Here is a 27001-nt window from a genome sequence, read left to right on the forward strand (position 1 = left end):
CAGCAGTGTGCCTGATTCCAAACCTCCTCACTCCTTTGTAGCCAATCCGTGACAGCTGAAAACTCAGTGGGTTCTCCAGATCATGGAAACAAAGGTGGTTGGTAACCCAGAATGCATTTGAATGGAGTAATACCTGTAGCTGGTTTTATCAATGAGTTCTGTGCATACTCCGCCCACATGAGATAACGGCTTCATTCATGTTGCTGCTGATGACAGTAAGAACGAAGAAAGCGAATCACTTCTTGATTTAATCCTTCCGTTTGACCGTTAGATTGAGGATGATACCCTGAAGTGAGGCTAACGTTGATATTGAGGTACTTGCAGAGAGCTGTCCATACCCGAGAAGTGAACTGCAATCCACGATCTGACACAATATCGTCAGGTAAACCAAAGATTTGAAACGCATGATTACACAGAGCCTCTGCTGTCTCAAAAGCGGAGGGTAACTTAGGCAGTGGAATCAGCCGACAGGCCTTGGAGAAACGATCGACTACTGTCAAAATGACAGTGTTGTTCTGGGAAACAGAAAGATCGGTAATGAAGTCCACTGCTACGTGGGACCATGGACGTTGAGGGGTCGGTTAAGGTTGTAATAAACCAGCAGGGGTTTGATGAGAAGCCTTAGTGGTTTGGCTTTTTTTGACTATTTCCTTCATTGCCATGATGCCCGGATGACCAGAGCTGGGAGTGTCGTGAACGTGCGTGAGTAGTCGTGAGCGTATATCATTCGCACAAAGGTAAGGTTATCGGGAAAATCTGCTGGAGGAGGATTCTCTCGATTAGCTTCTTGAATTTCCGTAAGAATGTCTCACTGAACCGGAGCCAATAATAGCTTGGTAGGGATGATTGTTTCTTCACTGATAGTGGGTTTATCTTCAGTTAGCCTGGAGAGTACATCTGCCTTATCATTCTTGCGCCCTGGTCTGTTTGTGACTATGAAATTGAATCTTGTAAAGAATAAAGCCCAACGAGCTTGCCTGGGATTTAGACGTTTAGCAGAGTAGAGATATTTTAGATTCTTGTGATCTGTCAGAATGGTGAAATTTCCGTAAGAATGTCTCACTGAACCGGAGCCAATAATAGCTTGGTAGGGATGATTGTTTCTTCACTGATAGTGGGTTTATCTTCAGTTAGCCTGGAGAGTACATCTGCCTTATCATTCTTGCGCCCTGGTCTGTTTGTGACTATGAAATTGAATCTTGTAAAGAATAAAGCCCAACGAGCTTGCCTGGGATTTAGACGTTTAGCAGAGTAGAGATATTTTAGATTCTTGTGATCTGTCAGAATGGTGAATTGGTGGGTTGCCCCTTCCAGCCAGTGTCGCCACTCTTCAAGGGCTAATTTCATGGCCAATGATTCGCGATTTCCAACATCATAATTTCGTTCTGCGCTGGTCAACTTACGGGAAAAAAGGCGCATGGATACATTTTTGGTGGTTGACCTTGGCGTTGGGATAACACCGCCCCGACTCCTGTGTTGGATGCATCCACTTCCACGACAAAAGGCAGGTCTGGATTGGGACGGCAGAGAATGGGAGCAGTGGTGAATCGTGTTTTTAGTTCGGTGAAAGCTTGACGTGCTTCGGGGGACCAGTATAGCTTGGTTGTGCTTCGCTTAGTCATAGCGGTTAATGGGGCTGCTACGGAGCTTAAACCTCTGATAAATCGTCTGTAAAAGTTGGCAAAGCCCAGAAATTGCTGTAACTCCTTGAGATTTTGAGGTAATGGCCATTGTTGTACTGCCTGCACTTACATATCATCCATATTGATTCCCTCCGCGCTGATGACATAGCCCAGAAAAGTGATCTGTGTCTGATAAAACTTTTTCTGATAAAAATTTTTCAAGTTTGGCATAGAGTTGGGGTTGAATCATGCGCTGTAATACTTTACGTACATGCATGACATGTTCTTCCATTGTGTTAGAGTAAATGAGAATGTCATCGATGTAGATGATTACCCAGCGATCCAACATATCCCAAAGACAACATTCATAAAGGACTAGAACACAGAAGGACAGTTTGCCAAGCCGAAGGGCATTACCGTGTACTCATAGTGCCCCTAGTGGTAGAGTTTTCAAGGTATCCTCGACCCAACTGGTTTGTGCGGCGAGAACGCAAAAGGATAGCGCATATTCTGCAGCGGTGTTTCGTCCTTGTGTGAGAGCAAGTAGTTGTTCTCCCGGGCTTTACCCATCAGCAGGATGTTCAAACACTTCACGGAACTGCTTAAGGAAATTTTCAAAAGTGGGATAATTACTTTCATCATCCTTCCATATCACTGCATCCCATTCCAACGCTTTACCCGTCAACAGATTGCATACAAAGGCCACCCGACTGGTATCGGTGGGATATAATGCGGGTTGTTAACAAACAGCTTGTTGGGTATTGCCCAATTTAGAATGCCAGTTCTTTAAATGTTGCTGACCACTTCAGCACTCTGGTTAAGGAGTAGGAGTCAGGAGATAATTGCAATCTTTTATTTATGAGCAGGGAGGTAGTTTCCTGTAATAAACAATAAGTATACGTAAATAATAAAATATCAAACACGAAAATATATATGTACTGACACAATAAATATCCTAAACTAAACAACACAGTATTTGCAGCTCTCTTAAAGTGGAGTCAATAGACTAATGTATGCTGAATGTAAACAGAATATAAATAGACATCAATGACTAAAGCTGCATTATATAAAGGGCATGTGACAGCATAAGGCATAACAAATGTAGAATATAGTAAACTGAATCATAATAAACAAACGAGATCTCAACGATGACATCGGGATTAGCCGCGATGCTGATGGTAGCAGCACTTTCACTTTTGGTTTATACGGAAACTAATGCTCGCGGCCGATCGCGGGTCATTAACAACATCAAGCACTTAACATCAAGCATACAAGGGTAATTACAAACATGATATGAAGGAACAAACTCACTTGGCAATAACTTTACCCTGTACTTCACAATATCTCATGGATGGCAATCGCGTCTCACTCAGATGAGTCAGCACATTCAACTTCTCATATATGGACTCAAATATGCATCCTCCGGAAGTTAAATCCTACATTCATAATATAAGCCCTTTACAGAACACTCAGTAAATCGAGTTACAGCCATAATATAAAGAATTCAGAACAGCCGCCCCCACATTTGAACAGCAAATGTGCAAGTCAAGAGAATTCTTTAGGAGTCTTTACTGTCATCTTGAAAGGCTGGCAACTGAATGAGCCGGGCTACTGGCCTAGTGTACACTTTACCTTGAACATTTATGTTTGCAGATCTTACACAACCATCATCACTGATAACAGTCTTGGCTACTTTGCCAATGGGCCACTGAGCCCTGGGCAATTGTGGGTCAACAATCAAAACCACTGAACCCACTTTTAGATTGTCGGATGAAGTTTGCCACTTTTGGCGGGTTTGTAGTGTGGGCAAGTAATTCCTTGTAAACTGAGTCCGGAACTGATCCACAAGATTTTGACAATGGCGCCATCTGCGCCAAGTCACTTGTGGGAGTGACGCATCCCGCCGCCCCATGAGGAGAAGGTTTGGTGTAATAGGATCTGGATCTGCAATATCCGTGGAGACATATCCAAGCGGTTTTGAGTTCAAAATGCCCTCTACCTCTACTAATACAGTAGTGAGGACATCTTCTGAGACAGACTGGCCACCAACTGCTGCCCGTAGAGCAGTCTTTATGGAACGAACCTCTCGTTCCCAAGTGCCACCGAAATGCGGTGCATGAGGAGGGTTGAACTTAAATGTGATCTGATGATCAGCTAGCCGCTCTTTTAATGGGGATTCCATGGCAGCAAAGGCTTCTCTTAGCTCTCGATCAGCCCCACGGAAGTTTGTACCACAATCTGACCTAAGCTTCTTTGATCTGCCACGTCTGGCAATGAATCGTCGCAAAGCAAGCAAGAAGGCATCCACATCCATGGAGTTGAGGAGCTCAATGTGAACCGCTCTTGTTGTGAGACATTTAAAAATGACTCCCCAACGTTTCTCCACTCGTCTGCCTATTTTTACCTGATGTGGACCAAAACAGTCTACTCCAGTAGAGTAGAATGGTGGGCAAAGAATCCTGAGCCGCTCTGGTGGTAGGTCTGCCATTTTTGGTACTTTAGGCTGAGCTCTCCATCGTTGGCATGATGAACATTTAAGCTGGTGATGTTTAACAGCTTGCCGCCCCCTCAAGATCCAATATTGTCTCCGAAGTTCGGCGTACACTCTTTCTGTACCTGGGTGGAGCAGGCGCTCATCAAACTCTTTGATGAGAAGCTTTGTGGTTGGATGCTGTGGGTCTAATACTATAGGGTGAGTTTCCTCAGCATTTAGGCTTTCCAGCCTTCGTAATCGTCCTCCGACTCTGATTACCTCCATCACCGGATCCCACTCTGGAGCAAGACATCTTAATCGACTGATTTGGTACAGGTTTGTGCATTTTGAGGGCTGCGGTCTCCTCGGGAAAGCTTTGAGCCTGACACCCTTTTATTAATTCCAATTCTGCTGTGCGATGGTCCATGAGTTGAGTGTCTGGTTGACTACCTGTCGCCTTTCCATCGGCCTGTCGAGTCGCTTCCACTAACTCTTTCCATGTATGGAAATGAGTGGCATCGGGGAAAGTATGATCTGGCACCACAGTCATTAAACAACAGATGTTGGCACCCTTTAAATCAGGTAATCCTTCTGACCTTGATGGTTCATGTCTTTTTGGCCAGTGCTCAGGACCCAGGTTTAGGAATGAGGGTCCCTGACTCCAGCGCCCAGGAATGGTAAAACTTTGGAGTCGTTTACCCCTGGTGATATCATCTGCTGGGTGTCAACATAGCGCCAAGTACTATGCTCAGTCAGATCCTGGATTTCTGAGACCCGTGTTCCAACAAAAACTTTAAATCGACATGAATCGGACTGGAGCCACTCTAGCACAGTTGTAGAATCAGTCCATAAAACTATCTGTGATCTCCTCCTTCAGGAGCTTTGCCAGCTGTGCACCTGCTAGTGCAGCACATAACTCCAGTCGAGGTATGGATTGTTGCCTCTTAGGAGCAATTCTTGATCTGGCCATGACAAAGGTTGAATGAATAACATCTGCATATTCCACCAAGTAAGCCACAGCCCCCTAAGCCCGTTCGGATGCGTCTCAGAACACATGTGCTTCGTACTGTTGTTGTGCATCGTGGGGAATAGATGAGTAGCAACGAGGTATGGTTATATCGCTGAGATGTTTTAACTCATTCTCCCATGTGTCCCAGGCCCTGCTGAGATCTTGTGGTAAATTTGGGTCGTCCCAATCTCGCTTTTTAGACCACAACTGTTGAATGAGCACCTTGGCTCGTGTGGTAAAGGGCACAATGAAGCCCAGTGGATCATACTGTGTGGCTAATATTTGATACGCTGTTCTCATTGTCAGGGTAGCATGTTCTATTGGACGATAGTGGTATCCCAGTGTATCAGCAGCACAGTTCCACCTGAGGCCCAGAGTTGGTTCCATTGGATCAGTTCTATTTTGTGCAAGCCATTGTTCTGCAGCTGAAGATCTTGCCTCAGTGGGTAGATGTGAGATCACTGCGGGCTGGTTGCTAGCCCATTGTCTAAGGTCAAAGCCACCTGTAGCTAGTAGGCTGCGCAGTTGATCAACGGACACCCTGGCCTCCGAATAATGATGGACCAAGTGCAGGCCCTGGGAGAAGTTGATCGTTCAGCGACTGACCTTGAGACCTGAATGAGCAATTGAAGACCAGTCTTGGTTTATCATTGTGACACACCAGGTGGTGGGGTATGTACCAGGCCTCTTTAGACTGGTTGATTTCTTCTGGACGAATTTTAGTGACATAGCCTGCTTTAATGAGCTTCTCGATCTCACGAGAGTAGATGGTTGCTTTCTCAGGGTCTCCTCCTCAGGGAGTTTCCTCTCAATACTTCTCAAAGTAGGCATGACAGATCGAGTCGTACTCGATAGTGTAGAAGCCCCAGGTTTGCGCAGGAGAGGGGTGGCATACCGCTGGATACCCTCCACATTAATTGTCTGTGTTTTGCACTCAAGAAGTTTGATTGCTTCTTGGTCTTCCCTGGATCGAACCACCAGTTTCTCATTTCGATAAGGCAAGATGTCCAGTTGCCATAACTTTTCAACACTGCGATAAAGCAAGTCATTGGGACAGGAGGCCGATGTAAAAAGACACTGCTGTACTGAATTGTGGATTGGTGTGCTCTTCTCTGCTCCTTGTAATGCCCATCCGAGGGCTGTGTGTATTGCAACTGGGCCACCTTTGATTCCTTGGTGGACTGGCTTATCGGCTGTGATAAGATGAACATGATCTGATCCGATCAGTACTAGTGGGCGTACGTTGTGGAAGGACTGTAGAGGGAGCCCTCTAAGGTGAGCATACAGCTTTTGAAGCCTCTGTACTGGATATGATTGCTCAACTAGATCCAAACCGGAAGCTCTGAAGGCGTCAAGTATCTGGAAACGTTTATTGGGTTTGCCTTTTGGGGAAATTAATCTTGGATCCAGAAAGATGGGTAACATCTGCTCGCACTGTGCGTAAAGTCAGTACTTCAGGTTCACCTTTCAACTGAAGCATCTGTGCAGCCATTGGTAAGACAATGGTTCGTTGCGCTCCATCATCTAGTATAGCATAGGTTTCTACTGATTTGAACTTGCCATGTAGCAACACTGGAACCACTTTAAGAAGCACTCTACAGGTCACACTGGCAGGGGTGAGGTAAATACGACTCTCTGGCGTACCTGATGTGTTTGGTTGATCATTAGGTGCGATACGATGGAGCACCTGTAGATGGTGCATGAAATCTTGCACATTTCCAGCATCGCCTTCCATCTGAAATCCACTTATGGAGCTCTGCGACTGACTGCTCTTTGATATTGTCGCAGCGTGTAATGTAATGTTCTGTACTATTGCAGAACAGACATTGTACCTTAAGTGGCTTCCTTTGTTTGTTCTCTTTAGGATGGGTAGGAAGAGCAGTATAATTTGGGGCCGCACCCTGATAAAGTACTAAACTTGTCCCCTTTGTTCTGGCTTGAGTTTTCTCCTTTCCAATACTTGAAGGCCTTTCATGTTGATAGCGTTGCATTAGTCGATTAGACAGCCGCTGCTGCTGTGCTTTGACTTGTAGCCACCCAGCGAAGTCTTGCAGATTATAAGGGTTCAAACTTAAGGCATTAAGTTTTCCCTGCTGTTGTAGGAACTCAATGAAGCCATCTCAAAGGTATTTTGGTAGCTTGCTAAGCAAGCGGTCCACATGCGAGCAACAGTTAAGCTCCATCCCTCTGGGTCCCTCTAGTGACAGCAGCATACTGACCAGAAGATGAACTCTCAAAGCGAAACTCTGAAAGCTATGACCATGATTGGGCTTTACATCTGGTGATGTGAGGATGGCTGCTATTTCACTTTGAGCCAGTTGATGGGGCTGACCATACTGTAATTGAAGTGCTTGCATAGCTGCTGAATAGGGATATGGATGATGCCTACATGACTGCATTTGTGAGTATGGTGTTGCAATATAGCCATAAGGTGCCATAGAACGTGGATAGACTGGTGTTGGCGAAATCACCTGTGGTTCAAGGGGGTGGAATGATCGTTCTGAATGAGCAGTGCTAGCTTGTTCCTGCCTAGAGAGAGGTCTGGGAGCCTGAGAGGACATGGGCTCATATAGCTGTGACTGTGGCGGATGGGGGACAGGAGATGCCATGCCAGATGAGGGAGGGGAACACAATAAACCTGTAGTTTGTGGACGACTCTGATTGACTGATTCATAAGCAGCATTATGGCTCCCCACCGTTGGTCTAGAAACCATAGCTGACATCTGATGTGACGACTTCTCTGGTCCCATTGATAAGCCTGCAGCAACTTGGTGCTCTGATTGTGGTACTGTGTCCCATAAGGGTAAGGGTGGAGGACTTGATGGATTAGAAGGTGCAGGAGAAGACTGTACTGGTTCATTGTTCTCATTTCCCTGTTCCTCCCTTATGAAAGACGTAATGTGCTCCATCATCTCCTCTCTGCGATGTTTCCGTTTCTTGAGCTGCTCTAATTTCCTGAGAAGACTGTGCATTTCAGCATTTTCTTCTTTGTCCTTCTAGTTTATGGTTTCCATTAATTTAGTTAATGAGTCCATACTCAATAAGTCTGCTTGACTTGGACTGGGTGTGACCAGATGTCTACCTTGACTGGAGGTTACATCTGCTTGACTCGAATACACTGCGGCTGCTGCGCCTTTTGGCTCCTCCATTACGCTTTGAACTGTACTAGAGGTGAGGGCAGGTCGGTGATGGGAGTCAAGGACATAATCCTCTAGATACCTGGGGGCTTGACATTGTCGTAATGGTCTGGCATGAGAAGGAGATGTTGGATTGCCATCTGCTGACATTCTGAAGCAGTCAGTGCTCCGGCTCGAAGGACCATTTGTTGGGGATTGCCCAATTTAGAATGCCAGTTCTTTAAATGTTGCTGACCACTTCAACACTCTGGTTAAGGAGTAGGAGTCAGGAGATAATTTTAATCTTTTATTTATGAGCAGGGAGGTAGTTTCCTGTAATAAACAATAAGTATACGTAAATAATAAAATATCAAACACGAAAATATATATGTACTGACACAATAAATATCCTAAACTAAACAACACAGTATTTGCAGCTCTCTTAAAGTGCAGTCAATAGACTAATGTATGCTGAATGTAAACAGAATATAAATAGACATCAATGACTAAAGCTGCATTATATAAAGGGCATGTGACAGCATAAGGCATAACAAATGTAGAATATAGTAAACTGAATCATAATAAAACAAACAAGATCTCAACGATGACATCGGGATTAGCCGCGATGCTGATGGTAGCAGCACTTTCACTTTTGGTTTATACGGAAACTAATGCTCGCGGCCGATCGCGGGTCATTAACAACATCAAGCACTTAACATCAAGCATACAAGGGTAATTACAAACATGATATGAAGGAACAAACTCACTTGGCAATAACTTTACCCCGTACTTCACAATATCTCACGGATGGCAATCGCGTCTCACTCAGATGAGTCAGCACATTCAACTTCCCATATATGGGCTCAAATATGCATCCTCCGGAAGTTACATCCTACATTCATAATATAAGCCCTTTACAGAACACTCAGTAAATCGAGTTACAGCCATAATATAAAGAATTCAGAACACAGCTTGCATTGTAAGAGGAAGCCTTTGCAACGTGAAGCCGTTCCGTCAAACTTTTCTGGAAAAGCTAACGGTGACTTACGGTAGCTGGAGCATGGGTGACAGTCAGTGGCGGTGGAGTTGTCATTGTGACAGGCGGGGAAGCCGTAAGATTGGGATGACGGAGTTGCTGCATAGCTTTCACCAGTTCCTCAGTGAGAGACGTTAAGTAAAGTTTTTAAGCTAATTTCGAGAGGAGCACGTGATATAATTGACTGCAGCTGGCCACCTATCTACACTCATTAGTTAGCCAATCAGATCTATCCTAACTCACTATAAGTAGCCTAGCTAGATATTACTCCCTTATCTTCGTTTTCCGAAAAAAAACCCCATCCACCCCTTTCTCCTCCTTTTCTCCTTTACAAAAATGGGGAGCTCTCGAGAACCACCTGATCTCGTACTCTCCTAACATGCTCTATGGACCTGGCTGGAGCCCTGGGCTCAACTATCTCCGAGCTCAGGGTTCTTTCCCGGGACAGCATGACAAACCTGCTTACAGTTGTCAAGCAATATGTAAGTATAAACTCTTAAAATGTGTAATTTGCTGGTGATGAGTGGCTAGTTGTGTGGCTTGAGCAGAGAGATCGGTAGAGAAATGTGTTAAAGCTGCTGGATCCTGTATTGGCGAAGTCTTCTGTTGTGATGAACCAGAAGTCATTGGATCCATTTGCAAGCTTTATTAAACACAAACACACAATGCAACAATAAAGGGACAAACCAGGAATCAGGTCGTGAGCAAGCAGAGTTAAGGGCAGGCAGATAACGTTCACAGTCGGTGTAACAGTCTTAAATTCGAGGCAGGCAGATGTCCTTCTTAGTCTGTAAATCTGGCAAGGGTTCAGAACACAGATCAATCAGAATAACAATGGGAAACCGCTCGGTGATGACTGCATGGCAAATTAAGACTTCACACTGAACACTGGCGTGAGTGTGGTTTATAGGCGCTGGGATGATGAGAGGCACCTGAGCCACAATCAGTGACAGGCAGGAGGGCTTATGGGAGTTTGAGTCTGTGAGTCTGATTAGTATTCGGGTGATGGCTCCCTCTGGTGGTGCACAAGAAGATTGGCATCGCCCTCATATACAACAATTTCAAGAGAACTTTAAGGAAAGAAAATGTTTTTGTAAGAAATGTTCTATTACTCCTCATTTCATTACAAGCCAGTTATATGTGAATGAAATAAAATATATATATTTGGTTGTGCAGGTTATATGACTCACCACATTTGCAGAATTTGAAGAATTTAGTTTAATTACTCATTTAAAAATCTGTAGCTTTTCAAAAAGACGGAAGAACATATTGATTTTTTTCGAATTGGTCCTCACGTCTTAATCTACATTTATACAAAAAACTAACCACACACTGATTTGGAAACTGAAACAACAACATACTGAAAACAGTTTAACTACTTCATCCTTCCTGTGTTTCCCTGTTCTTTTAGTGGCACTTTTAAGGGGTCTTGGGGTCTATTGGCAGTAATGTATCTTTGTGCTTGTGAGTGTGTATGGATGTTTCCCAGTACTGGGTTGCAGCTGTAAAGGAATCTGCTGTGTTAAACATATGCCGTATAAGTTGGCAGTCCATTCAGCTGTGGTGACCCCTGATGAATAAAGGGACTAAGCCAAAAAGAAAATGAATGAATGATTGTTTGTGCAAAAACAACATGCAAGATTATGACCCTCAATTAATGAATGCAAAGGGAGAAATTTTTTTTTAACAGATATTGCGTTTAAGGGCTACATCAAATGATTGGACTACAATGAGCTTCTTTTATGACATCATGGCCCTTAAAAAGTACATAAACCCCACCCTCTGTGTTTTTTTTCAATGAGCGATAGACAGTTAGCAGATCAGAACACACTGAATCAGCTGGCCAATCAGAGCACATTTTGTATTTCTGAGGCAGGGGCTTAACTGAACCAGAAAGTCATCAGGCTGCTTTTATAAGAATGGAAACCGCTGTGTAAAATATTGTGTAAAAATGAATTAATTGAATAAATAAAATTAAGGACTTTTTTTATAAAGTTCATGTGCAATCCCAACTGACTCAAAATGTACAATGTTTATTTTGTTAGTGCTCATTAATGTTCTTTAGAGCATTAGTCCCCAATCCCTGGGTCTTGGACCAGTACCGGTCTGTGGATCAATTGGTACTATGCCGCACAAGAAATCATTGTTTATTTCCATTTTATTTATGTATCTTTTATTTTGAAAAATCTTTTATTCTAAGAAATGACTGTATTCTCTCGGTTAAATCTCAGTCACTTGAGTGCAAACATTTAACTAAAAGCTATGAATATTAGTAAGAAACAGACATCTTTGAAAAGGCCCAGTGAAGGACCCACGAACTGCCAAGCAATAGATCCCCAACCCATTTGACAACAAATCAAGTGAGTCCAGCATGTCTGTGCAAGAAAAAGATCAACTGCTGGAGATCGCAAATGATGTGATCGCAAATATAGGCGCAAACGACCTAAGTGGTCATTTGCATATCATGTCTTTTCCCGCACGGCTTGCGCACGCATATTGGAAGTGACACGCTCGCATCTTCCAAGCACACCTACTTGAACATCTTAACTTTTCAGAATGTCATGAGTCACATGACAAGAACTGACCGATGAGCTTCATACTTTGTAAAGAATAAACACATTTCGGTAGACTAATTATATCATACACACACAGAACATGCAAACACTGCAGTGCTTTTTAATTTTGGTAACACTTTATTTTGATTGTCCAATTGAGTATAAGTAGACTGTCTGCTAATTATCTGTTGACACTGCTCCTTCAACAGACATTTAACTGACTATAAGAAACTTTGCAAGTACATGTAAACTTACACTAACCCTAATGTGAGGGAGCCGTAGGTGAAGAAATGGAGACGGATTGAATCCAAAAGCTGGAGGTTTATTAAACAAACAACTAGCATAAAACAAAGGCAGAATCGTGATCATGAACCAGGCAACGACAAGCAAACAAAGAGGCAGTCCAAAAAGGCAAACAAGGCAGAGTCCAAAATCCAAAAACAGTAGTCAAAAGAGTAGGCAAAAAGGTCATAACACAATGGCAGAAATAGCAGTAGGAAACCACTTAGTAGGCAGTGAAACTAGCAATACTTCGCAATGAACACACATACTCAGTGTGCTTATATATGGTACCACAGAGGAAGTACCCAGTCAATATTCAGGAGAGAGCTCCCTCTGGTGGGCGGATGAATGGTAAGCTGCCTTATTCGTTACACCTAACCCAGATCTAACAGTCTACTTATTGACCTTATTCTAAAATGCGGAAGTGCGCCTGTTTTTGCGATTGTCTTAGAACATCCGTTTCAGTCGCCTATGGGAGAAATGACAAGGAATAATAAACGGCAAAAAACGGTCAAACTACTTGCTCTACAAAAAAATGTTTGCATGACTATACAGACCAAGTATGGTCTGTATAGTTAATGTCTAAAAATGAATGGAAGTGAATGAGAGCGGAAGTCTCGTGCCAAAAAGATTCAAATGGCAGCGCCCGCTCGTCTGCGGAGAATAAGGTCAATAATCTTATGAGAATTGGTTGGCATGTAGGTGCAATGAAACTTACATTCAACAAACGGAACATTAAAATAAAGCATGACCTTAATTTTTTATTAAATAAAACTACATCAGAGTTGCAAAAATGTTTTGTGAGCTTGTCATCCTCTGAGCAATCTACGTACACCTACACCCACCCCTTTTACCTTATCCTGATATAAAGGTTGAGGGCCACTGCTTTGGATGAACAATTAATCAGTGTGAGTTATCCCACTGAACAAAATGTTTGTTTTGGTGATCTTCAATCAAAGTCTGACCATTTGCTTCTGCGTTTAGAATTATTATTCTTCTTTAATCATTTTGGCAGCTTTAGTCAAAATATTCTTAACCATGCCCTCCGGTATTTTGTTACGAGGGGATGATGCACAGAAAGACCACCAGTTTAAAAGAGTAAACAAAGAAGCCTCAGGGCTTACGCTCTTGTCCCTCCAAGATAATAAAGATTACAAACCTATTACCATTACTGCCTTGGGGCACACCTGAAGAAAATCAGTGGCCTGACGGATTGGTTCTAGCGTGTTGTGAATACAGTGTTGATCTAGAGCTGTGAAACTCTCTGTTGGAATTCAAGCTTGAACCTCTTTTAAAAAGACTAGAAATTGAGAGATGCAATGATTGTCATATTCATGAGGTGAGGGATGATAAGAAGAGTGAGTGGCAGTTCAGATCAGCTCTGTCTTTACAGAAAGAAAGACTAATGGAAGAACAAGAGGAGGATGTTCAATAATCAGCCGCTAACTTGATCAACTTATCAATTCAATTAGCTCTGATTGAATGAAATCTAGTGGACGGAATATAAAAAGCTTGTGGGAATTTTTCTAGTACTAAGTCACTTGTGAGGTATAAAAAGAAGCTAAAATGTCATTAAGTCACAGACAAAGAGCCTTGTGGGAGACATAAAGGTGTGAGTAGAGAATTGAGTTTTGATAAAGGCAGAGGAAATAAGGCCACATGTCCTAATGAGATTGACTTTAATTTATTTTGGGGTTTTCAAAGTCTCAATGCTTTGTTAAACCACCAACAGTAAAATTAAATGTAATTAAAAGTAAAAACACATAGTCCTTATTTCGCCGCTTTATGTGGTTTTAAGAAAGGCTGTTTAATAATATTATGTAATTTAGTTTGATCTCAGAAAATTATTTACAGAATTAGATTTGTTTTTTGAAGATGACATTAATTATAATTATTATTTTAGTCTTTAGTATTTTAGGCCTACATATATGTATATCAGGGGTCATCACAGTGGAATGAACCATCAGCTATGTTTTACGCAGCGGATGCTCTTCCAGCTGCAAACACATGCATTCACTATGGCCAGTTCACCTATAGAGCATGTCTTTGGACTGTGGGGGAAACCGGAGCACCCAGCAGAAACACATGCGAACACAGAGAGAACATGCAAACTTCGCATAGAAATGCCAACTGACCTAGCCAGGGCTGGAACCAGTGACCTTCTTGCTTTGAGGCGACAGTGCTAACCACTGAGCCACCCACAATTTATCTAATTTTGTTTAGAATTAGTTCTTACAAAAAAGACCTAAAGTTACAGTATCAAACGCTTCAAGATTATGAAGGTTCTGAGCTACTAATAAAATGGAACTGGGGTCTTTCAGATTGCCAAATGGATCATGAGGGTTAAGGATATTTTATCTCAAGCAGTGAAATTCTCAGGCTCTGTGAAATGCAGGAAGCGCTCAGTTCAGCATATAACAAGGCACACTGCACCTCTGCCTCTGTATCCCAAAATAACACAAAGGTGGGTCTTTAAGACGGTAATACTCTTCAGAAATGATGCAAGATACGCCTGTTATTTTTGTTGACATCGCTTCCAACTTGGTGTGGGTTCTTCAACCTAAGCCGAACTGAAAAACCAGAGATGATGCCTTTTGAAACGATGGATAAATGTTCAGTCACAGCACACTATATAGACAGCTTTGAAAACAGAATGAGCTGTATTTAGTATATCTGCTCTTTGTCTGATAGCACACTGTTTTACTGCTGAGAGAAGCATGTATTATATAATACACACCATCTAATGCTTAACAATCACATGCACACTTTTACTTGAATCATTTATGAATGTCAGTTGACCTAACATTAAGTCCTGCTCTGCTTAGTTACTGTTGCTAACACAGACAAACCGATGAGCTACCAGTGTAACATGTTTTTCTAAACATGTCTAACAAAAGTGTGTTGGAGACCCCAAAAGGTCCGTGTACATTTTGTTCATTTGTTTTCCATTTTCAAACGGATTAAAGGAAATGGACAAAACGGCCGTTTTTCCGTTTTTTCTTTTGCTCACGAGAAAACGAAAAAACGACATTTTGGCTGGATTTTCGTTTTTTTGTTTAGGGTAGGAAAGGGATAAACGACTTTAAAATTCATTTTACACATGTAGGCGGTGCTGAAACGCCCACTTTCCTTTAATTGGTCAACCAAATCTGAGCTCGTGACGTCGCCCTCAAAATAAAAGCCTTACACGCAGGCTTTTATTTATTATTATTTAATTATATATAAACTAAGTTTACATATTCTATCATTTCAACCACACAGAGTTAGCAGGCTTACATTCATTGCGTATGTATAAATTAAATAAAAACGTAAGTTAGCAGTATTCTTAGACATTTGTCATTAAAATAAGATCATAGTTCACTGCCAAGATTCTTGCTGCTGTGCACCTGATGCTGAGCAAAGATAGCCATTTCCGAGCAGCACCTGGTTTGTATGATTTTTTCAGAGCAGGGGCTTTATAATAATAATAATAATTATTATTATTATTATAATTATTATTATTATTATTATTATTATTATTATTATTATTATTATTATTATTATCACTTACTAGTGTTTTGATTGTTTAGTTTTTTTTTTCTTTTTAATAGTTGTTAGCAGAAGAACCAGAATAAGAACGCATTGGGCCCTGCTATAAAAACAAAGGGTACCATTTGTTTTTATTTTATTTCTTCCTATTTTAATTATATATTGTAATTATTTATTTGATAATTAATATTATTTTATTGCAACGCCAAAGTAGGCCTGTCTTACTATTTTTTGTAATTTGCTGTTATTGTTATTGTAGGCTACATGGCAGGCTTTGCGAAATATTTTAAATAACATTTAATCATAACCTTACTAATTCGAGAGCCGAACCTAAAAAAGTTTAAGTGCAATAAGCCTGTACAATAAAGTGAGTCTCTTTTATGGCTACACTACTGAATTAGAGGACACAATCTCAAAACTTGATGCTTATTTACATTATCTAAAGTCATTTCTTATGAGGTAAGATCTGTTGTTGTAAAGCTTATATATTTTCATTTTAATACGCAAATAATTTTCTTTAATTTGTAATAGGCCTTTTGTCCCTCATTGCATAAAATAACCAGCCTTTGTATTTAATATATTTGTAAATTGTTCATCCAGTTTGACGCAAGCTAAACAACATTTTGGCCTGTTTTGCTTAATAGCCTAAATGAGTGATTGAAATCCTTATAGTTTTCATGGAGAAACAAATCATCCATCCACACAGTTTTGTATAGGACTTGTGTGAACAAAAATATAGACTTCATCATAGCCAATAGTAAAATGTATCTGTTTAGAACCAATTTTTTTTGGTATAATTAAAAATATTAAAAATACAATAAAAATAAAAAGGAAGAATAACATTTGAAGTGCAATGCTTCAAAATAAGATCCACGCTGCATGCAGCGCCAAAACACAAACAGGTTTGTTTGTTTAATAAAATAATTACTTTGATAATTACTTTTACATTACTTGAGTCATTACATACAAAAATGTTGAACAAGTTGTCAAAATCTTGCAAGCTAATTTTATTTTAAAAAATGTTTAAATCTTTATTTTACTGAAAATGTCTTCAGTTTCATGAATGATTTACAGACCTGTGTATGTATGTTGGTTCAGTTCCAATATGTTCTGCAATATTGTTTACAGTTGTGCACAGCTCTACCTAAAGGAAATGTATGTTTGTTGTAAATAAGGGTGTATTCATTCTTCTGCACAATGCTGTGAAAAAATTCAAATTGTAAAGAGCAAATGCAGAAAAAATGTGAAACACACATATTCAGTGTCTTGTACTCAGATACCTCACTAAATGCAGTGATGTCTAACTTTACTGTAGTTTTCAATTGGCTGTGCTAATAGTATATAGTACTATCTTTAGATTTTTTTTAGGAAGTTTCACCAAAATCTGACTTTTTTTGCATTGAAAAAATGTACAGAGTAAACTGTCATGATGAAAACATGACTAAGCCATTTGACTATCTTGTTCATAAACAGTGGTGTCAGGACTTTTCATCTTGATGATACTGACACTTTGATTGACATCAATACTTGGTTTTGAGGAATGAACTCTCCATTTTTAGCATGTGATGCGCTTTTGCAGGTTATCAGCTAGGTTTTGCAGTTTGTACTAATTGTTTTGAGAAATGCATCAACTGTTGTGCATAAATGCACTGGTGTTGTGAGAAACGCACCAAAGCGACTGAGAAAAACTGTAATTTGCTATGAAGAAAAGGAAATAATTTTTTGCATGCTGATTTATGTGACGTCGTGAATATAGGTCTATAATCACCTTGCAATTTTGAAGCTATAGCTTTTTTGCTTTGTGTATAGGCTATTCAGTTCATAAGAGCAGTTCAATCTTTTATGAAGTTTGCTGTATAAAATTTAACAATTAAAAAATATTTATGATTATCGGCCTATACATATAGGCTATCTGCCTCCAAGTCTGAAGAATTATCGGTTATCGGTATCGGCCAAAAAATCCATATCGGTGCATCCCTAACTCTAATGGTTGGGTTAAGGTTTGAGGAAGATGTATACGTTAATAATGATGATGGTTAGGTTGAGGGTTGTGGTAGGTATAGACGTTAATAACGCTGATGGTTGAGTTTAGGGTTGGGGTAGGTGTAGATGTTAATAACTGTGATGTTTGGGTTTAGGTGTGGAGTAGGTGTAGGCACTTATAACTGATAATAATAGCGCCATCTTGCCAACAACATAATTTTGACAAATTTTTTAATAAAGTGCCACCCTACTAGGCCTACAAGTGACACCCCTGCATGTTACGCCCTTGTCTTGCAGTCCCTAAGCAATTTTTATATTCGCATCTAGACATAAACCTGAAACCTGCAGAAAGCACTGTATTACATATGCCAGGCCAGTAGTTGGCGTTGTACACCTTATTAGTTAACAGTAGCTGTAGTGAAGTAACAAACAGCTCTTTGTGGGCAGGAATTTATTCTCTAAATTACCATGACTGTATGTTGCTCCTTATTCATAATGACATCAGCTTACATACAGATGCAAACAAGAATATTGAAGTAAATTCATACTGTCCAAAGAAGCTAATAAAATAGCATTTGTCTCATTTCTCTCCACAGAGATTCGAGAGGCTTTCCGAGTTCTGGACAGGGATGGGAACGGGTTCATCTCGAAGCAGGAGCTGGGAATGGCCATGCGCTCTCTGGGGTACATGCCCAGTGAGGTGGAGCTGGCGATTATCATGCAGAGACTGGACATGGACGGTGAGTCAGTCTCTGTCTACACCTCGATCGTTCTCCAATAATTAACCTGCACCTCTCACACAAACAAAAGAGCATCTTTCTGTCTTACGATCATCTGTTAAAACAGCTTTACAACCCGTCACGGACCTCTTCCAGTCCATTCGCTGGAGAGATATATATGACACCCTGAGCAGTTTGTGCTACAGCAATCATAGAACTGAATGAGCTACAATATTTCCAGGGCAGCAGGTAATAAATAGGTGAATTCTGTGAGCTGAATTCTGAGGAACCTTCATTATACTGTGTATATTTGTATGTGTGTGTGTGGGGGAGGGGGGTATACTGTTTATATGGAGCAAGAGAGAGAAAAAGTGTGTTTCTGGGGGTCCCTGAAGTGTTGACTGGATGGTTAGATAATATGCATTGGTTTGGCTTATCAAGCAACATTGAAAGTTGTTGCTCTTGATTCAGACATTTTGTTTAAGCATTTAATGAAACTTTAAAGTCACTTAAGGTTGTATAATGATTTTGTATATCTCTGGCCAGTGTTGTAATTTTTCATAAAGCTTGCAAAATCTGGTAGCCTGACGTCCTGGGGCTATTGTTTTTTTATCAGGCTACCAAAATCTATCTACACGCTGTTCGTGTGTTCTCCCACAAAGTGGATAATTATGTGTGTGCTGTGCTTCTGAATCCACTTGTTGATAATAAAGGAGAAAAGCCACAATATTATCAACTACCTCCCAAATAACGCATTGTTTCTGTCAGTTTAATCGCTTGTACTAAATGTGCGGCACTGAAGCACACAAACACTCGTCAATCACTAAGAGATTGCACTCACATTATATTCAGATACAGTAATAGCCTAAGCTAAGTTTTAAATGTAATTATCATATGTTTCATATTTAAATCACTTTAAAGTGTCTAAAGCAGCAGCATAAACAGAACACCCTGATTCGTTCCGTTAGCTCACATGCCAGCTCCAAATAATGACTTCTACAATATTACATTTATTCAGGGACTATAAAAATGTATTAATAAATTAATAAACGTAAAATGAAAATAATTGTTTTAGAATGCATTTATTACCTGTTTGTACAAAACTGTAGTTTAATAGGACATATCTTTCTTTGGGTTTGTAAACAAGCCTTAGGCCTGTGTAAGCTTTGCAATTAAAAAAATATATATCTCTATGCAATTATTCAACATTAAGATTTCGATGCGTTAGTTAGCCATTCAGACTGTAAAGAAAAAAAATTTCACTCACGGAGTGCATGCGTCTCCGTAAAAAGCATGTACAATTTTCCATGTTGGTTTTTTCAGATTTAAAGGCTAGCAGCAAGTTAGTTAAATAAGAAATAATACAAAATAACCACAAGGGAACATTCTATATACTCTGTAACATATTGGAATGTCTTTAAAGCTGCAAAAAATAACCTGAATTAATATTATTCATTCATTCATTCATTTTCTTTTCAGCTTAGTCCCTTTATTAATCTGGGGTCGCCACAGCGGAATGAACTGCCAACTTATCCAGTATATGTTTTACGCAGCGGATGCCCTTCCAGCCGCAACCCATCACTGGGAAAAATCCATTCACACTCATTCACAGACATATACTACGGACAATTTATCTTACCCAATTCACCAATACCGCATGTCTTTGGACTGTGGGGGAAATCGGATCACCCGGAGGAAACCCACACGAACATGGGAAGAACATGTAAACTCCACATAGAAATGCCAACTGACCTAGCCGAAGCTCGAACCAGTGACCTTCTTTCTGTAAGCCGATCGTGCTACTCACTGCTCCACCGTGATGCCCCACTTAACAATAATGTTTTGGTTATTCCATTTGTTTTTCCATTTCATTAAATGTAATAATGTAAACTTTAAAAAGTTAAATAATACAATTTGGTTATTTAAAAATTAATATATAGCCTACATTAAATGCCATTATATCTTTTTATTTAGTTAATATATGTTTTTGTTTTTATTTAATAATAATGTATTTTCTATTTGGGCTGCTTAGATTTATATTTGGGCTACCAAAAGAGTGAGAAATTTTGCATGCCCTGCTTAAAGGATTGAATGACGAAAATTGATTTTATATGCTCACCGTTTATATGCTGTAAATAGTTTTTATAAGATTTCATAGATTTCATACGGTCAATGTAAGGTCAAGTGCAATCACCTTAGGAGACAATTAAATTACATTTTAATTATTAATGAAAAGGTATTCATTAAGCAGCCACAAGTTGATCTGAATTTTAATTGGCCTTCCTCATGATAATTGATTTATTGAATTGATCTGCGCAAGAAACCCCTGGCAGCTGAAATGTGAGTGGAAATATAATTGTCAGTTTCATATGTAATGGTTAGATCGAGTGAATTTGAATCAGATCTGTAGCCTATTACTTAGCCTATTAGCTGAGCTGAAGTTGTAAAAAAAAACCTGCATAATAAAGCAGTCAGCAAAGCAGTGCAGATCTTATTAAATTAAACAAAGTTCCTGTGACTTAGGTAGATGTAACTTATTGATCCCTGAATGGCAATGGTGGTTTCCTCAATTAATTATATTCAGCTCTCTTCTGTTCTTTAGCTGATATAAAGAACTTTCCCCCCACAAGGCACAATATGGTAAATCAAATCAATTTTGATCAGTCAGAACATTTTTGACTTTCTGATTTTGCTGCTAGGGCAAAAAAAAAAAAAAAAAAAAAACTCTTGCTACATGTAATGTATAATATATTTTAATAATTGTAGCTTTATAATGTTATATCTAAGTACACATTAAGTAGTTTTTATGATCAGATTAATCAAGCTAACATCAGACAATATCTAGCTCAGAAATGACTTTCAGACAGCAGCGGGTGTCTGAAACAACACACAATGTGATCTGATGGGGTTTAGCATATGAGACAGCGTTTTGTGTAGATTTATATGCTAAAAGCTAGCTACTTAGACTAACAATGGCCATTATGGATGCTCATTATGCTTATGAAAATAGTAGAGACCAACTGAACAACTTACAGTTTCTATTTGTGCTGTATTTATTTTTTAAAGATTTAAAATAATTTAAATAAAAAAGGTACACCAGCTGGGAATCGATCTCCATCCATCCACTGATCACAAAGTTAGTGGTGCAAACTTGTGTTGTATTAGAAATTGTATTAGAATTAGACTGAACATTGTTTCATTAATCTATTAAGTTGATCTACAGGGGTGGGATAATGAAACTAAAACATTGGCCAATTATTGTTGGGGGTTTCGTTTCTAAATTTCACTATCCTGGATGCCATTCTTTATTGATTGAACATTCCACCAGTAAGGTAGAGTGTGAAGGATTAATTAACAGAGTAATATCAATTGCAATGCAAACAGAATTATGGGTGGCATATCCTTGTTCAAAAGAGGACAAATTGTTGGTGCGCATCTCGCTGACCAAGACAGCAAGTCTTTGTGATGTATCAAGAGCCACAGTATTCAGCGTAATTTAAGCAAACCACCAAGAAAAATGAATCACATCCAACAGAAACATGTTTTGTTCTCTGATGAGTCCACCTTTACTGTCTTTCCCACATTCTGGGGAGTTACAGAGTGGAGAGGAAGTGTACCATCCAGAATGCTGCATGCTCAAAGTGAATAATGGGAGTGGTACAGTTTATAGTTTGGGCTGCAATATCATAACATTCCCTAGACTCAATACTTGCTAGATGAGTCACTGCCAAGGACTACCAAACCATTCAGGAGGACCATATGCACCCAATGATTCAAACATTGGCGGTGCTGTGTATCAGGATGATAATGCATCAATACAAACAGCAAGACTGGTGACAGAGTGGTATGATGAACATGAAAGTGAAGTTGAACATCTTTCATGGCCTACACAGTCACCAAATCTACATATTTTTCAGCCACTTTGGAGTGTTTTGGAGGAACAAGTCAGAAAATGTTTTCCTCCACCAGCCTTACATAGTGACTTGGCCACTATTCTGCAATAAGAATGGCTCAAAATCCTTCTGGCCACTGTGTAGTCTTGTATCTGTCATTCCCAAGATGAAATGATTGGCTGCAAATGGAGGCCGTACACCATACTAATCAATCATTGTGGTCTAAAACCAGGCATTTCAGTTTCTTTGTCCAACTGCTGTATATCAGTGGCTCTAAACCGTTTTCACTCCAAGGCCTTCCATTTTCAACAGCAATGTTCATAGGCCCTCCTTTTTCTTTTCTTTCAATTGTTTTTGAATAATAAATGCTGTGATTAGATTCCTGCCCTTGCATGTCTACTTATTATATCCGTGTTTGGGCTTGTTGTTCCTGTTTGGCTCATAAATTAGTCAAGTTCAGTATGTAATTAGAATTGGGTATTTATATTTTGGTATTATATGATATTTGGATTAATTTTGGTTTATTGTTTGCTGTTTTTTGTTCTAGTAAGATCTGACATCATGAATGATGAGTCAAGATTTCTGCCACTTTTTAAACACTTTTAAATTCTAACTCAGAAATGTTCTGTTCTTTCTGCAGGTGATGGACAGGTGGACTTTGATGAATTTATGACGATATTGGGACCTAAACTGGTTTCCTCTGAAACTAGAGAGGGCTTCTTAGGCAGCACTATAGACAGCATATTCTGGCAGGTATGAGGAACATTCATCTATTTTATATACCTTCTCTTCTTCATTGTTTGGGCACGCATTTGTATTCTGAGCACGCGGGTAAGAATACGGGTCACGCACTGCCCTCTCCACCTGCTTACTCCGTCCCGTGACAACTGCTCAATATGATTCTTCCCACACCACAGGCTTCAAAGTGAACAGACACATCTGCCCATTTCAAAGTCAACATTCCTTCATAAGGACAGGAAACTCTAGATTCAATTCCAAGAGATTTCCGTGAGAGTCAAGCGAGGCATATTAATTGAAAGATTTGCCACTTGAAAAGGCAAGTATAGATCTGAATTAGTCATCAGAGGCATATGGACAGTGGTTTCTCTCTCTCTCTCTGATTTTTTAGGCCTTCGTTTCAACTTTTATTAATGGGTCAAGATTGAAGCTCTGAAACTTTGATGAACTGTAATTATGATTACTATTATTCTAGTTGTAAAAGCTTTCATACTCAACACAATCACTATTTTACTATTATTGACAATAACAGTGGCAACTTTGTATAACTGTCAAAGCAGAACAGTGTAATAAATTGTAAAATTAAGTGATTTAAGTGACTCTGGCTGCCGTCATTTGAAATCTCTAGCAGTTGATATTTTTCTCACACAGACATGCTGGATTCACCTGATTTGCTGACAAATCGGATCCATTCCTTGGCAGTTTGTGGTTCCTTCACTGGGCGTTTTCCCAAAGATGCTTTTGAATACGTCTTTTTCTTACTCATTTTGCTTGATTTTGGGTTAAATTGTGTCGCTCAAGTGACCCGAGAGAGAATAGAGTCTTTTTTTTTTTAATGAAAGATTTTTCAAAATAAAACATTGTTCAGATTCAGATGATAAATAAAATTTAAATATTTATTATTTCTTGTGCAGCCTGGTATTTAGGCTATATTTTATATATCCAAAATAACTGTGTGCTTAATGCAAAACAGAAAAATAAACGGAAAAATATGCATTATTATTTTGTGAAACTTCAAAAGAAGCCTAAAAGACTTCACATTAGGTTGTTGTTTTGGATTTTCATTTGGATGTTCATCCAGCTCGACCGGACTCCAAGTGATGCATTTTGGATGTGGAGCCATGCGCAAAGTTATAAAAAATAAATTGCACATAAACAGCCAAAAGTGAACCATCACACCAAAAGCAAACTTTTGCCAATAACACAATGATCTCACATTCACTACATGCTCCCAAGTGAACTTTTGACTGCATCTAATATAAATCAACCTTAACAAAAGCAGTACTTTACAAATCTATTGCATGCAAGATAAATAATCGTCAAAATAGAGGGATAGTTCGCCCCAAAATGAACATTTTACTCTGAAATAGTTTACTCTCCCTTGTGTCATTTTAAACCTTTATGAGTTTCTTTCTTCTAAATAAGAAGATAATTTAAAGAATGTTGAATGCTGGGACCAGTCGAGTTCCATAGGATAGGGAAAAATCTACTATGGAAGTCAACGGGTGTCAATTACCAGCATTTTTCAAAATATCTTTTTTTTTGTGTTCAGCAGAAGAAAGAAACTGAATTTTTAATTTCATGGGTGAACTATCCCTTAAGTTATAAATAGGACTTTTGCATCTGGACAGCTGTAATGTTAATTTTAAAAATGTATAAACGCAAATAGGTATAATTCTTAAATTAAAACTTCAGTCATTATAAGTTCAGGTGAGTACGTGCATGATTGTATTCAAACAAAAGCATTCATTATTATTTGCCTATATGGTGCTTTAGCCATTACAAATTTAGAACATTGCTGTATTTCTATGGCAAATTAACTAAAATGTCTGTCTTTCCCATCACTAATTTAAGTAGTATTAAAATGATATTATCAGTTTATATGTGTGTACACAAAGGCCTTAAACACTTGAACCCTCCTAATTGCTGTGTGCAAAGTTATGTCCATAAGATTTTTGACCGAAGGAGTAGCATCTGGCTTTATATTTGCATGTTTGTGTGTAGTGTATTTCTCTCTGAACGGTTTGTGTAGGAGTGTAAAACAGCAAGGTCACAGACACCGGTGTCTCAAAGGTGATTTAAATGCTCATCTCAACACACCTTTAGTGGGACACAGTGACTCATAACTGCAACAGTAATCCATGTAAGAGCATCACCGCCGCATACCAAACACCCTCTGCCTCTCTGATCATATTACAGCCCAATACAAGTCTAATCATGGCACAATGACAAAACCTCCGGGGAAATATTGTTTTGACAGCGCGACTTATTGAGATTTCTCATATGTCTTCTAGAAATCCTACACAACCTCTGTCGAAAGTTTTTTTTTTTTTTTTTTTTTTTTAGAAATGAATATTTTTATTCAGCAATAACCGTGACAGACTCTTACATTTAAAAAAATGCTGTCACAACTTATATTATACAACAAAGATATTTTTTTTTGTGCTGGGCAAAGATAATCCTGATTGTGATTAATCCAAAAATAAAAATTAGTTTTAAACTAATATATGTGTGTAAACTCAAATACACACATGCATGCATGCTCTTGAGAAATGTTTATTTATATTTAGATATAAAATATATATGCATACACTCTCAGAAATAAAGGTACGCAAGTTGTCACTGGGTGGTACCTTTTCAAAAGGTACACATTTGTACTTAAAGGGTCCATATTGGTACCTCAAAAGTATACATTAGTTCCTAAAAAATTTAAGAGGAACACGTTTGTACTTTTTAGGTATTGATTTGTACCCTTAAGGTATTATTATGGACCTTTTAGATACAAATTTGTACCTTTTGAAACCTATTTCTGAGAGTGTATGATACAAATTAAAATATTTATGCAAAAACCTTTTATATAATTATATATATTTGTTTTTATGTATGTATGTGTAGTACTGTAATGATGGGGGAGTGACAGAGACAACTGGAGGTAAGATCCACAATGCAGGTTTATTCGTGTCAGGCAAGCAATGGTCCAAACAGGGGCAAACGGGTATATACAGGCAGTCCAGAATCGTAGTCAGTAAACAGACTATAGGTCGTAAGGCAGGCGGCTAAACAGGATAACAAGGATAAACTAGGCTAGGGTCTAAACACAGAGAAACAAGAAAAGGAGAAACGCGTTGTAATGTCACTGATAGCAAACAAGACTCGAATGAGTGGCTTAAGTAGTGAGTGCAATCAGTTTCTGACAAGGCTCAGGTGGTGAAAATGTAATCAGTCTTGATGAGTGAGCATGTGTGAGTGTGAATGGAGAACATGTATGAATATGTAGTCCATGAATATTGTGAGAAAACCAGCGATCTCTGGAGAATGATCGCTGGTTATCGTGACAAGTACATATACAGAATGAATATATAAAATACACACACTTATCATAAGCCCCTTTCACACAGTGATACCGGTAAATATCCGGAAAATTTCCGGAACGACTTTACCGGTATATTCAAAAAAAGCGCTGTTCACACAGGCGAAGACGTTACGGAAATTTTCAGAAAAAGAGCATTCACACATCCATTCCAAAATACCGGTAAATTCTGACATCATTAACCACAAATGAGCTTTTATACGGCTGCGCTTGTATTTGTAAACATTTGACTAAATTACAAACTCTGTGGATGATCAATATTGTGAACCACTTTCGCAGGATCACTGTGCAGGCACTCACAGGCTGTTTCACAGGAACACGCAAAGCTTGAAGGTAAACAAACAACGGCTTATCATAAGCATCTCATCGATGATTATTTACACAGTTGGCATAAAGAAGAACATATAAACGTGATCTGACTAACTTCTAGCAGCTAAATGTGTCTGGAAAAATATTCAAAGGTTTTTATTCTTACAAACCGCGCGGACGTAAATGCGTCTGACTGTTGTGATTGGCTAAAGCAGACGTCTCACGTCAGCACGTTCTAGACGTGCACGCGCTTATTACGGTAATCTTTCTTCTGCATTCACACAGCGCAGCATTCCGGCAAATTGCCGGTAATGTTACAACTTCTCTTTCCGGAAAATAGCCAGAACGAATTTACCGGTATTTTCAAA

General features: G+C 39.4%; 1 protein-coding gene across 8 annotated transcripts in view; it reads left to right on the forward strand.

The window, feature by feature from the left end:
• caln2 (calneuron 2) overlaps nucleotides 1-27001 on the forward strand; it is an 84968-nt gene that overhangs the window by 15828 nt on the left and 42139 nt on the right. For 3 of the 8 annotated variants that reach the window (XM_087301386.1, XM_087301385.1, XM_087301384.1), the window contains exons 3-4: nucleotides 18201-18344; nucleotides 22857-22969. In XM_087301386.1, the coding sequence (XP_087157512.1) occupies nucleotides 18201-18344; nucleotides 22857-22969 (257 nt within the window). Of the gene's footprint in view, nucleotides 1-18200; nucleotides 18345-22856; nucleotides 22970-23133; nucleotides 23546-23605; nucleotides 23953-27001 lie in introns of those variants that run through there. The other 5 variants (XR_015520372.1, XM_087301390.1, XM_087301389.1 and 2 more) reach the window with 5 other exon arrangements.

The sequence above is a fragment of the Danio rerio genome, chromosome 21 (genome assembly GCF_052040795.2).
Source record: "Danio rerio strain M-AB ecotype USA chromosome 21, GRCz13ab, whole genome shotgun sequence".
Classification (NCBI taxonomy): domain Eukaryota; kingdom Metazoa; phylum Chordata; class Actinopteri; order Cypriniformes; family Danionidae; genus Danio; species Danio rerio.